We start from the raw sequence: 12,746 nt of genomic DNA on the forward strand, positions 1-12,746 counted from the left end.
TTTTTGGATTGGATTGGATACTGGGAAACAGAAAGGCAGCCCTGGAATGACAGTCCTTCGAAATGATGAGCAGTTTTTGGAAACTGGATTGTATTCACAAATTCACACTCCAAACCACTTGTGTTATTTAGGTATTATGCGGGCTGGGCTGACAAATGGGAGGGAAAAACTATCCCCATTGATGGAGACTTTTTCTGCTATACAAGACATGAACCTGTCGGAGTCTGTGGACAGATCATACCGGTAAGTGATTCTGGTTTTCTTCTTTTTAGGCACCGGGGGGTAAGCGGAAGGCCGGAAATATTGTCCCCGGATGTAGATGAAGTGGCACTGGGTTCGATTCTGGCTCACGGCCCTTTTTCACATGTCAACTCTTCACTCTCCCATTTCCTCCCATTTTTTGTCATACATCTTCAACTGTTGTCAATTAACTCATTAAATGCCAGACGTTTTCAGCGCAGCGATAGAAAGAGACCATTTCCTCTCCGTAGACATTGTGGGTGAGACCGCAGAAACTGTGGCACACTCCATTTGCTCGGCCGCTTTCAGGTATGTCGTAAGAACACCTCGCAAACAGACAAAGAACAGATGAGTGTAATCATAAAGTCGAGCAGTCGTGAGTCACATAGGTTGTAGGTCGACGGTGTCCCTGTAGCGGCAGCTGAACACAGGCTGGTTTCACAAAAATCACGATTTCTGACCCCAAAAAATTAATTGAGCAATTTTTGTGAAAAGATTGGTTCCGGCCAGTAAAAATGGACATAAGTTGAACAAGTACAAAATGACCAACAAGAGGGATATATTTTACTGCAGTGGTCCCCAACTTTTTTGCTGCCACAGGCCGGTTTCACACCAGGCTATTTTTCTGCGGATGGGTGGTTGGTAATTACAAAAAAAAGAGGAATGTAAATATAACTACTAAACCTCATGTTATGTACTTGTAATAAGCATACACACATCCATTTTCTTGCAGATGAGATGAGTCTTATCTACTGCCACTTCTCTGCTGAGAATACCTCTTAGGAGGATGTATGAGTGTTCGTGTTTATATATGCATTATCACATTCCTCTGCGGATCTCTGGGGGAGGTGTTGGATAGGAATGTTTATTTCCGGCTATAAACAAGTCTGTCTCTTGAAGTGGGTTAAAATGTGTGTGTGTGTGTGTGTTTTGAGTTCTGGTATATGCAGATTATAATCTGGAAGTAGAATAATGCACTAAAAACCTGAATTGATCTCACACAATTATCCCTGCCCAAATTCAGTGCACCAGTGTTTCAATTGGCTTAATTTAGTTGAACAACAGAAAACTAATTTGCAAACTTGCCCGAGTTTCCTTAACATGACCCCCGAAGCAGGACATTTCCATTGACATTTGTCACACAGTCTTTAAATGAAAAATGACAATCTAATATAACAATGTGAACGTACCAGCATGCTTGATATTTCCCAGACACGTCTCCTTCTCTTTGCAGTGGAACTTCCCTCTGTTGATGCAGGCCTGGAAACTTGGCCCCGCCCTTGCGACTGGTAATACTGTGGTGATGAAAGTTGCAGAGCAAACACCACTCACAGCACTCTATGTGGCCAGCTTGATTAAAGAGGTACTGGAGTGGAGAGAACACTATTCTGTCTGGTAGAGTGCTGGCTTAACCCTGGTGCTCTGGCAATAGGGTTAAGGTCATTCAGAGTGTGTGGGAATCAAAACTGAGACAGATATTATTTTCTGCTTTAATCTGTTCTTGTAGCATCAAATACTACAGGGTAAGTGTATGTGTGAAGGGCATGAGTGTGGCATGTGTGTTCTTCTACAAGAAAGAACACATTTTAGTTCAAGGTAAATAACTCAAAAAATAACATATCACTATTCTAATATAACCAAACCATAACTAAATGAAGTAGGTCATCAAGGCTTACAATCTTATTCCTTTTTCTTATTATACTGTTGAATAGACACATAAATCTCTAAATTGGTCTCATACTGTCATGTCATCATTGTTTAGGTTCACTTATTACTTATGTTAATAGACCTGATGATCTTATTGTGGAAGCGCTACTTTCTACATAAATTTAGCACTACACATCAGCGAAGTAGTTAAGCCACACTTCAGTTCAGCGACGACACACTTTAACATGAGAGCGTGTGGAAAAAGGGTTTACAGTAGTCCCTCGATATAATGCGGTTCATCTTCTGCGACTTCGCAGAGTTTTTTAATGCAATTTTTCAGATTTCTTTTGCACTTGAACGCGCCTTGAAACGGCACAAGACGAAGGCGCGGTCGGAGGAACTGTGAAATAAGCGCGAGTTGCTATTAATAACTTCTTATGTGTTCAACCTCGTAGGTTGATCATTAAAATTAAATTCGTTATTTCTAAAAGCTATCATGTTTATTTGTTAAGCGTTTGTTTAATAGCGCTCTTATTCTCTGTGTAAAAAGAGGCTTTTATTTTGTAGGAGCATAAACGTCACGTCCCTTTTGGGCTTTGTTTCTTCCTGTTGATACATGTAGCCGCTGCCGTTCCGCTGTGCTAAGCTATCCAATAAAGCAGCATGAGAGGCTAAAGACAGCACGAGTAGAATATTTGTTCTTCTGCACTCCAAGCGGCTCTTTCCTCGACCTGCACGCCTTAACATTATTAACAGGAAAACGTTTACTGTACGTACTATATATTTATATTTCTCCAACAAATGTTTAGTTCTGAAAAGGTTTTGATCTTTGGTTTCATTCTATAATACTGAAACAATCTATTTAGATTAATGCCTGACTGTTAAACGCGTATAAAGTGTGTGGTGAGGGGTTTTACAGCCCTAAAACATTTATGTACATGTATAATAATTAAAAATAAAGATCACTACATTGCGGATTTCACTTATTGCGGGTTGTTTTTGGAACGTAACCCCCACGGAAAATGAGGGACTACTGTATATCAGAATTCGGTCCATATTCTCAAACTTCACATTATATATACATATATATATATATATATTTAACACTACGGAAGGATCAGGAACCTCCATGGAAATGAAGGCTAGTGCCAAAAATCATGGCAAAATGGAGAGAAGTTCGCCTCCTAACAGAGCTAAGCCCTTATGATCTAAACATATTAAATGCTCTTTTTATTCAAGATTCAAGATTCATTATTGTCATTATGCTAACATAACAATATTGTGTGAAGGCCCCCGGCTTAAGGCACACAGAAGAACATCAAACAAAATACAAAACATTTTAAAACAATGAGATATACACACAGCAATAGAAACACAGTGGGACAAGCACCGAGCGTCCTCAGTAGGACAGGCACAGAGCGTCCATTCCGAGTCCCAGATCACTACGAGGGAACGGCTGCTTTCACAGCTCGGGGGAAGAAGCTGTTCCTGAGCCTCGCTGTGCTGCTTCTTATTGTCCTGAACCGCCTCCCTGATGGGGGCGGGACAAACAGTCTGTGGCCCGGGTGGGTGGGGTCTGTGGGCGGGACAAACAGTCTGTGGCCCGGGTGGGTGGGGTCTGTGGGCGGGACAAACAGTCTGTGGCCCGAGTGGGTGGGGTCTGTGGGCGGGACAAACAGTCTGTGGCCCGGGTGGGTGGGGTCTGTGGGCGGGACAAACAGTCTGTGGCCCGGGTGGGAGGGGTCTGTGGGCGGGACAAACAGTTTGTGGCCCGGGTGGGTGGGGTCTGTGGGCGGGACAAGCAGTCTGTGGCCCGGGTGGGTGGGGTCTGTGGGCGGGACAAACAGTCTGTGGCCCGGGTGGGTGGGGTCTGTGGGTGGGACAAACAGTCTGTGGCCCGGGTGGGTGGGGTCTGTGGGCGGGACAAACAGTCCGTGGCCCGGGTGGGTGGGGCCTGTGGCGATGCGTCTGGCCCTCCTCTGGACTCTGGAGGTGTAAACAGAGTCCAGATCAGGCAGACGGTGACCCACAATCCCCTGAGCTGTCCTCACCACCCGGGATAGGTCCTTCCTGTCCTGCGCCGTGCAGCTGCCGTACCACACGGTCGCACTGAGACACAGGATGCTCTCTATCGTGGCCCGGTAGAAGTCTTCAAGCAGCACAGAGGAGAGTCCAGCCCGCTTCAGCTTCCTGAGGAAGAAGAGCCATTGCTGGGCCTTCTTCACCAGGTGTCTGGTGTTGAGTGTCCAGGAGAGGTCAGAGGAGATGTGGATGCCCAGGAATTTAATGTTCTCCACACGCTCCACTGCTTCCCCTCGTATGCACAGGGGGGCATGTTCAGTCTTCCTGGACCTCCTGTAGTCCACTATGACCTCCTTGGTCTTGCTGGTGTTCAGAACAAGGCTGTTACTCGAGCACCACAGCATCAGGTTCTGGACCTCCTCTCTGTAGTGGGTCTCATCGTTGTTGGAGATGTGACCCACCACGGTGGTGTCGTCAGCAAACTTCAGCTGGTCCCTGCGTTTGTAGCCCGTCACAGCCCTGATGCCTTTCCACATGTCACGTGGGTTCTTGTTCTCAAAGTGCTCCTCAATGCGCTGCTTGTATCTGTGCTTTGCCTGCTTGATGCCTCTTTTTAGCTCACTCCGTGCCCTGCTATAGGCCAGCCGGTCTCCTGCTCTGTAGGCTGCATCCCGGGCTCTGAGCAGAAGCCGCACCGTGCTGTCCACCCACGGTTTCTGGTTCGGAAAAACCGTGATCGTCTTTGTGGGAAGGACAGCATCAGTGCAGAAGTGAACATAGGAAAGCACAGATGACGTGTACTCCTCAAAATCTGCATCCTCTTTGAATACCTCCCAGTCCGTGTGCTCAAAACAGTCCTGCAGGGCTGAGGAAGCCTCCTCAGTCCAGACCTGCACGGTCCTGGTGGTGGGTTTAGTCCTGCAGATCAGCGGTTTATATGCAGGGATCAGGTTCACTGAGATGTGGTCAGACATACCCAGGTGGGGGGCTGCTACAGCCTTGTAGGCCCCCGGGATGTGGCAGTAGACCTGATCCAGAATGTTGTGTTCTCTGGTGGGGAAGGTGATGAATTTGTGGAATTAGGGGAGCACAGCTTTCAGTTCCACGTGGTTAAAGTCTCCAGCTACAATCACAGCGGCCTCTGGATTAGCGTCCATCTGGCTGCTAACCAGGCAGTACAGCTCCTCCAGCGCTAGCTTAGCATTAGCACGCGGTGGTATGTAGGCTGCTATGATCACAGCGGAGCTGAGTTCTCTAACCAGTTTAAAAGGTCTGCATTTCACTGCAAGTTATTCCAGGTCGGGGGAGCAGAATGTTCCGATCACGTTCGTAGCAGAACACCACGAGTTGTGAACGTACAGCGCCAAACCTCCGCCTTTGGCCTTGCCTGAAGCTGCAGTCCGGTCGGCGCGGAGCAGCGAGCGGCCCGCTAGCTCCACCGCTGCGTCGGGGATGTTGGCGTCCAGCCAGGTCTCGGTGAAGATCGCCACGCAGCTATCGGTCCGCTTTGAGACGATCCTCAGCCGTATTTCGTCCATCTTGTTGACGAGCGACCTGGCGTTGGCGAGGAAGATGCTGGGTAGCGCCGGCCTGTGTGGGTTAGCACGTAGCCTAGCACGCACGCCGCCCCGCTTACCCCGCTTTTGTTTACGGTATCTTCTTCGCCTCCTCGGCCACAGCGGTGGGATAGTGGGGGGCTCCGATGTTCGCTGGAGCTCGGGAGGGATAAAATCCAAAATAGACGGTAATCCAACCTGGTTTTTCCCCAATTTCCACAGTTCAGCGCTTCCAGACTGGATGAGGGGCTGGATCCTCAGAATAGGTGCAAATATAAACAAGAATACAAAAACAAGCACGAAAAGCCGGGAGCCTCGGGCCGCAGCGTGTGTACGCGCCGCCATTCCGGAAACGGAATTATGTTGAATTATCGACGGCGTTTTTTGGCAGCACAAGCATGTATTGATGTGGTTTGTTCCAGGTGGGTTTTCCTGAAGGTGTTGTGAATATCTTGGCTGGCATGGGGCCGTCAGCGGGTGCTGCCATTGCAAGCCACATGGATATTGACAAGTTGGCTTTCACTGGCTCCACGGAGGTATGGAAATTCCGTTTTTGCCTTTTTGATGTTGTTCATCAATAAAATGAAGTATTAAAACTGAAGGTTAATGACGTTACTCAGCTGCATCACTGGTGCGGTCTACCAAGTTGTCAGATCAATGAACTGTGTTATGTATATAATAAGCATAAAGATGTACCTAGATTTAGCAACATGTTCTTGGCAGATTTACCAGATTCCACAAATTTAATTGGTTTTGATGCTATACAAAGATATTCAGTATGTTACTTATTAAAAGAAGGAAAGAAGCAAGCGAATGTATAGATGCAAAAACAATTTTTTACTTTAGAAACAGTTAATTCCTCAAACTCATTGAGTGCCAGCCATTTTCAGCTCAGCTTTATGCTGAGTGCCCCAGTTTTCACTCATTTACCTTGATTTTCCAAGCCCCACCGAATATTCTGGACTGACTATGCGAACACAGAACCAACCAAATCTAAGATTTAAGCATCTTCTTTCATCAGGTGTGTTGCTACCATTTTTCGTTTCGGAGTTATTGGCTGTTGAAGAGAGGCAGATTTCAATGTCAGGGTTGGCAGTGAATGTTTGGGTTAGAAAAAACGTCTTCAGACGTCATTGGCATTGAATGAGTTAAAGTGTTTTTATGGAGAAACAAATACGTGCTCATGAGGCCTCCACAACACAGTTGGTTTTGGTGAGAAACCCTGCATGACAGATTTTTCCCTTCTAAGGGTGCTTTCACACTGCCGCTCTTTGCTCCCTTTTAAACTGACCAGAGTTCCTTTCCTCGGATAATCCGCTCCATTTGGGCCAGTGGGAACGCGCATCCGGACTCGGGAGAGGATCAGAAAAGTCCGCCTGAAAAGGAGGGTCTCGGTTCCTTTGGGCGGAGCAAAGGCAGGATCAGCTGTACGTAGTGACGCTACGGTGCGTCTCCGGTAGCGTCACGCCTCGAGGCGGGGCGGGGTCATTCCCTCACTGTCCTCCTGCCAATCAGTTCATTCCCAGACCTCTGTTCCGTCAGCACCTGCAACCCATCTCCAATCAGCCGGTGCCCTATGTAGACCCTGTTCATGCCACACCTCACTGCCAGGTTGTCAGTAATGCTACCTGCTCTCCAGCCTTCAGACCGACCCCCCCCGTGTATCGAACCTGCCTGCTTCCCGGACCCTGCCTCTTCGCCTGCCCCTTGTGTTCCGTCTGCCTGCCTGCCTGGCTGGGTTTGTGACCCGCGCCTGTCTCTTGGACCTTCCTTGTGCCTGCTCCCCCCCCGGATCTGTTTGCCTGCCTGTCCTACCCGCCAATAAAAGCTGTGTTTGCATTTCCGCTCGTCTACCTCGCGTTTGGGTCCTACCCTGCCCCAGGCCGTGACAGGTAGAGGAAGTACAGCGAGCGCTCCAAGCTGCTCTGCAGGGGAAGCTCAGTTACCCAAAAAAATTTAAGTGGTGAAATATGTACCGCTGTGTGTAGATTTCATGAACTAAATATGCGTTATAATTCTTTAATATTTTTTTCAGAACCAGCTACGTATCACCGGTAACTGATACGACTTCTCCCTGCAGCTCCACGGCGCGGTGCGGGGAGTGGGCGGTTCAAATGCGCGAAACTGGATGGTCATTGGATAAATGCTGGGCTTTGTCCCGCCCATCAGCATCTCTGGGGCATGATGACTGGATGATCTGTCTGAGGAGTGATTTTGATTGACAGGAAATCAGCGATTCGCCGAAGCATTTTACAAATTTTTCATTCCGTTGTTCTGAACTGATCCGGAGACTTTACGGATCCACAGCGACTTTGTGTTTGTTAAAAACGACTAGCGTTGTGTAACATTTATGATTTAGGCCAGAACTAAATGAGATTCCCTCCCTAAAGGAGCAGCAGCCGCAACTGCGCACTCAAAAAAGAAACATGGGAGAGGGCGGGACTTCCCCTTCTACTCTGTCCAATCGACGAGCGCCCCTTTCAGCCACGCGACGCTGCTCCAAAAGTTCGTTCCATGAAGAAATCACAGTGTGAACGCAGACCTTTCAACGAATTATAGATGCAGGAATTTGCTCCCAAAGGAACCGAGTCCTCTTGGTGCGGTGTGAAAGCACCCTAACACACCCCGGTCTGTAACCAAGAAATGTCACAGAATGTGTAAATTCCTTCAGTGACATTCAGCTATTTCTAGCAGTCTGGGTTGTAAGTCTTCACGGCCATTATCAATGAATTACTTTCATATTTGTGAATTTTTATATACAACCATGCATTTAAGATTTTTATCCAGTTAAATTAAATAAATTGGATAGTGGTTACTTCTAACTTGAAATGTCGAATTCAAGATTTAGTTTAAAGTGAATGTATCTTTTCGCATTTCAGGTGGGTCACCTAATTCAGCAGGCTTCAGGTAGCAGTAACCTGAAGAAAGTCACTCTGGAGCTGGGAGGAAAGAGTCCTAATATCGTCCTGTCAGATGCTAACCGTATGTATTTCTCTGTTTACGCCGCTTTAAGATGGAATATGCTGCTCTTTGCTTGTTTAACAGGCAACTCTTGCTGTAACATTCTAATGAAGGGCGGCATACCATTCAGTAAAAGAGCAGCTGTAAATATCTTTGGAAATTTGCACAAGCAATATACAGTAAATCTCAATGTCAACTGACACCCTGCAAACATTCAGGGAAGGAGTAAGAAATTGGTCATGTAGCCTAGCAGCTCGTTTTTGAACTAGGGATTTGGTCATTATCAGTTTATGTAAATGTCACTTTAATTAGACTTAAAAGTGTTTTATAAAATAAATATTTGTTGTAACCAACCAAATCATTCTACACCTACATTCTACAGAAATATACACCACCATCCAAAATAAAGTCGCTTCATATAACTCCATACCATCCTCACTCAAAAACCCAACCCTGTAAAAAAAGGAGAAAATCTAACAAAGTTAAGAATTAAAATATAGAAATAAATACAACAAAAATAACAACATGCACAAAGTAAATTAAATCAAGTCACCAGAAAACAAAAACAATAAGTTATGAGGTAAATGATGACATTAGGTCATGTCGTGGGAACACTCCAGTTTAGCGGGACGGGGGCAAGTACATCAGAAAGGCCGACCACGTTCTCTCGAACAGGCCATCGTCCCCTTTCATCCGTGCAGTAAGCCTCTCTAAGGGCAGAACTTTATACGCTTCCTGGTACCGTTGTGTAACAGTGGGAGGTCTGTCACTTCTCCACTGTTTCACAATGCATCTCCTGGCCAGAAACAAGAGTTTGTCACAAAGTCTGGAATCAAATCTGCTCATGTTTTTGAATGTTTTTGAAGGCAAGCCTAAAATGAAAAGTCCTGAATCTTTTGTAACCCTAACTGGAAAAATCCTCCTCAGTTCCTGGGCTACATTGCTCCAAAACCTTGAAATTAGACGACAGTCCCAGAAACAGTGAATGTATGTCCCCACCGACCGTTTACATTTAATACAAAGAGGGGAGGTCTGCTTATCCATCTTATTAAGGAGATATGGTGTTATATGGGCTCTATGAATTATCTTAAACTGGGTTTCTCTCATTCGATTACAAATAAATGTAGATCTGGCAGAGGCTATTGCTTCATTCCAGTCATAATAATAATAATAATAATACATTTTATTTGGAGGCGCCTTTCTCGGCACTCAAGGACACCGTACAACACATTTCAAGAATAACATATCTAAAATAAGAATGCAACAGAATATAAAATAAAATAGTAAGTTCAAAACAAATTTAACGGAAATAAATTAAGATTGTGATATGGTAATGAGAAATAAGAATAAAAACTAAAACTTAACAGTTGGCATCCGATGGAGTAGGCAGTTTCAAACAGATGTGTTTTGAGTTGTGCTCTGAAATGGTGGAAAGAATCGATGTTTCTGAGTTGGGGTGGTAATGAGTTCCAGAGACGGGGAGCAGAGCGGCTGAATGCTCTGCTCCCCGTCGTGATGAGATGGGCGGAGTGGACAGACAGGTGTATGGAGGAAGAGGATCTCAGGGTGCGGGAAGGAGTGGGGACACAAAGGCGGTCAGACAGATATGGAGATCCTGTCTGGTCTTCATTTATAAGTAATGGTAAATGATTCTCCAGTCTCCTGGTCAGTACCTTAGAGAGGATCTTGCTGTCCACATTTATAAGGCTGACAGGCCTGTAGGACCCACACTCGTCTGATGGCTTATTTTTTTTTAGGATCAAGGAGATATTGGCTAAATTCTAATTTCCTGAAAGAGTCCAAAAGCATATTGGTCAGGGGACCCACCACAACTCTGCTCATTTTCTTGTAATACTCTGGTCCGTAACCATCCGGTCCTGGTGTTTTCCCACTTTGAAGTGCGCGAATGGCATCTAGTACCTCCTCCCTGGTAGCCGGTCCACTCAAGGACTCCCTCTGTTCTTCTGTGAGGGAGGGGAGACTAACCTGATCCAGGAAAGACTTTCTCGGCCCCTCTGCAGTATCACATTCACTGGAATATAACTTCTTGTAGAACTGTCTCATAATATTGTTAATTTTCTTGGATTCATGAGTTTTGTTACCGGTACTATCTTTAAGTGATGATATTAAATTCACAGCATTTCGGCCCTTTGCCAGGCGGGCAAGGAGGCGGCCAGGTTTATTGCCGTGTTCATACAATCGCTGTCTGGCAAAAAAAACAGAAGTCTCTGCTTTGCTTGTTAAGAGCTGATTAAGTGCCGATCTTGCTGCCTCTAATTTTTTAAGAACATGCCTTGATGGAGAACCTTTAAACTCACTCTCTAATTCTTGGATTGAATGTTCTAATTCCAATTGCTTCCTGGTTGCATCCCTTTTTTGAGCCGCCGTGTCAGATATAATAGACCCCCTTATAAATGCCTTAGCTGTCTCCCATAATAGGGAAGGACTTATGCCTGGGGTGTCATTTGTTGACATAAAAAATTCCCATTGTTTCTCCAGAAAATCCAAAAATAGGGGGCTGCTTAATAGTGAGGAATTGAGTCTCCAATGGCGTGAGGAAGGATCAAGATGGGGAGGGGAGATAATTATAGATACTGGGTTGTGGTCGGAAAGTGTACATATGTCAATTGAGCATGTTTTGACTCGGTCTACTACATCTCTAGACACTAGGAAATAGTCTATTCTTGACAGGGATTGATGAGGGTGAGAGTAAAATGTGTAATCCTTTGCCCCTGGATTCATTAGCCTCCAAACATCAAATAGACCCAGATCTGCACACAGCTCCTTCAGCCTTGCCGTCTTTTTTGAGGTGAAACCCGACCTTGATGGAGATTGGTCAAGACCGGCGTCCTGGACACAGTTAAAGTCTCCCCCGATTACTGTGAAGGGCGTCAGATGTGAGGATGTTGCTGCGAGTAATCGAGAAAAGAATAAGGGCTCAAACGTGTTAGGACCATAAACTGAGCCGATAAGGATTCGTTCCCCATAAAGAAAACCTGAAACAATAACGAATCGACCTTCATCATCCTTAATAACCTCATCCAAAGTAAAGGGCAATGTCTTATGAATCAGAATGGCTACTCCCTTGCTATGTGAATTGAAGGACGAGTAGAACACCTGCCCTATCCAGCTTCTCCTTAACTTAACGTGTTCCGTATCTGTCAGATGAGTTTCCTGTAGAAGGGCGATTTGTGCTTTCTCCCTCTTCAAAAGGGAGATAATCTTTTGCCTTTTCACAACATGGCCTAACCCCTTAACGTTTAAAGAGATAATCTTGACGTCACTCATACTAAATGCATTAAGTTAGGATACACCAAAAATGCACTGGCCAGAGTGGATGGGACATGAGCAACGCCAGCTTGACAGCCTTACATTCCCAGATCTTAACGTGGATGGAGGTAACATAAAATAAAATATATATGACAGGGTTTAGTAGTGATGAGGAGGTAGTATTATATTTCAGAGCACTGAAAACAAAAACTCTGCCCCTGAACAATGGGCATTGAACACCAAAATGGGCCTCAGCAGGCCCAAGAACAAAGAAAAAACAAAAACACAACCATAGTAACCAGGTTTGTGCATCAGTCATAAGACACTGAAAGTGAAAGACACACCAAAGAAGAGAAATAGCGTCATTCTCTTCAAGTAACCCCCGCCCCCACACCCCTTCAGAGTAAAATAAAAATAAATAAAACAATCTAATCAGGCCCCTTTCTCCTCAGGAGTTATGCTCTCACCACAGCAGCTATACTTACCAACCATTATGCAAAACGAATGTAAACAGCTGTATTAACATATAAACAAAATAAAGAAAGGCACAACGCAGAATCAGTATTTCAATTGTAGCCTGCCTCTAAACATGTTGCATCTGGAGTATACGTTAGCCAGTAGCAAACCTTATACAGGTCACGGTAGTCCGTCCACAAAGGACTGCGCTGCTCGGGGGGACTGGAAAGCCTGTTTCTCTCCTTTGTATGTGAAGCAGAGGACAGCCGGGAACCGCATGAAGAAGCGGACGTTCAGTCCGATCAGACGTTCACACACCTTGTTAAATCCGCGCCGCTTCTCCTTCACTGCGGCGGAAAAGTCCTGTTGGAAATATAGCTTCTGCCCCTCATGCGTCAGCTGGCGTTTCTCCCGCAGCGCAGCCATGATCCGCTGTTTATCACCGGAGTTGTGCTGCTTGATGAGAACGGGTCGGGGCCGGTCATCGCGGGCCGGCCCGAACCCCCGGTACGCCCGGTCGACTTTAATTATGCCCCGTTTAGTTTCCAAATTCAGTATTTTCGGCAGCCAATGTTCAAAGAAATCCACCGGTTG

The 12,746-nt window shown here is 45.8% G+C and overlaps 1 protein-coding gene across 2 annotated transcripts in view; it reads left to right on the forward strand.

Moving 5' to 3' along the window:
* Nucleotides 1-12,746, forward strand: part of LOC137917764 (aldehyde dehydrogenase, mitochondrial-like) — a 56,109-nt gene that overhangs the window by 24,418 nt on the left and 18,945 nt on the right. Inside the window, exons 5-8 of one of the 2 annotated variants that reach the window (XM_068760493.1) lie at nt 132-243; nt 1,475-1,603; nt 5,888-6,001; nt 8,345-8,447. In XM_068760493.1, coding sequence (XP_068616594.1) covers nt 132-243; nt 1,475-1,603; nt 5,888-6,001; nt 8,345-8,447 — 458 coding nt within the window. The remainder of the gene's footprint in view (nt 1-131; nt 244-1,474; nt 1,604-5,887; nt 6,002-8,344; nt 8,448-12,746) is intronic. The other variant, XM_068760494.1, reaches the window with a different exon arrangement.

The sequence above is a fragment of the Brachionichthys hirsutus genome, chromosome 3 (genome assembly GCF_040956055.1).
Source record: "Brachionichthys hirsutus isolate HB-005 chromosome 3, CSIRO-AGI_Bhir_v1, whole genome shotgun sequence".
Taxonomy (NCBI): domain Eukaryota; kingdom Metazoa; phylum Chordata; class Actinopteri; order Lophiiformes; family Brachionichthyidae; genus Brachionichthys; species Brachionichthys hirsutus.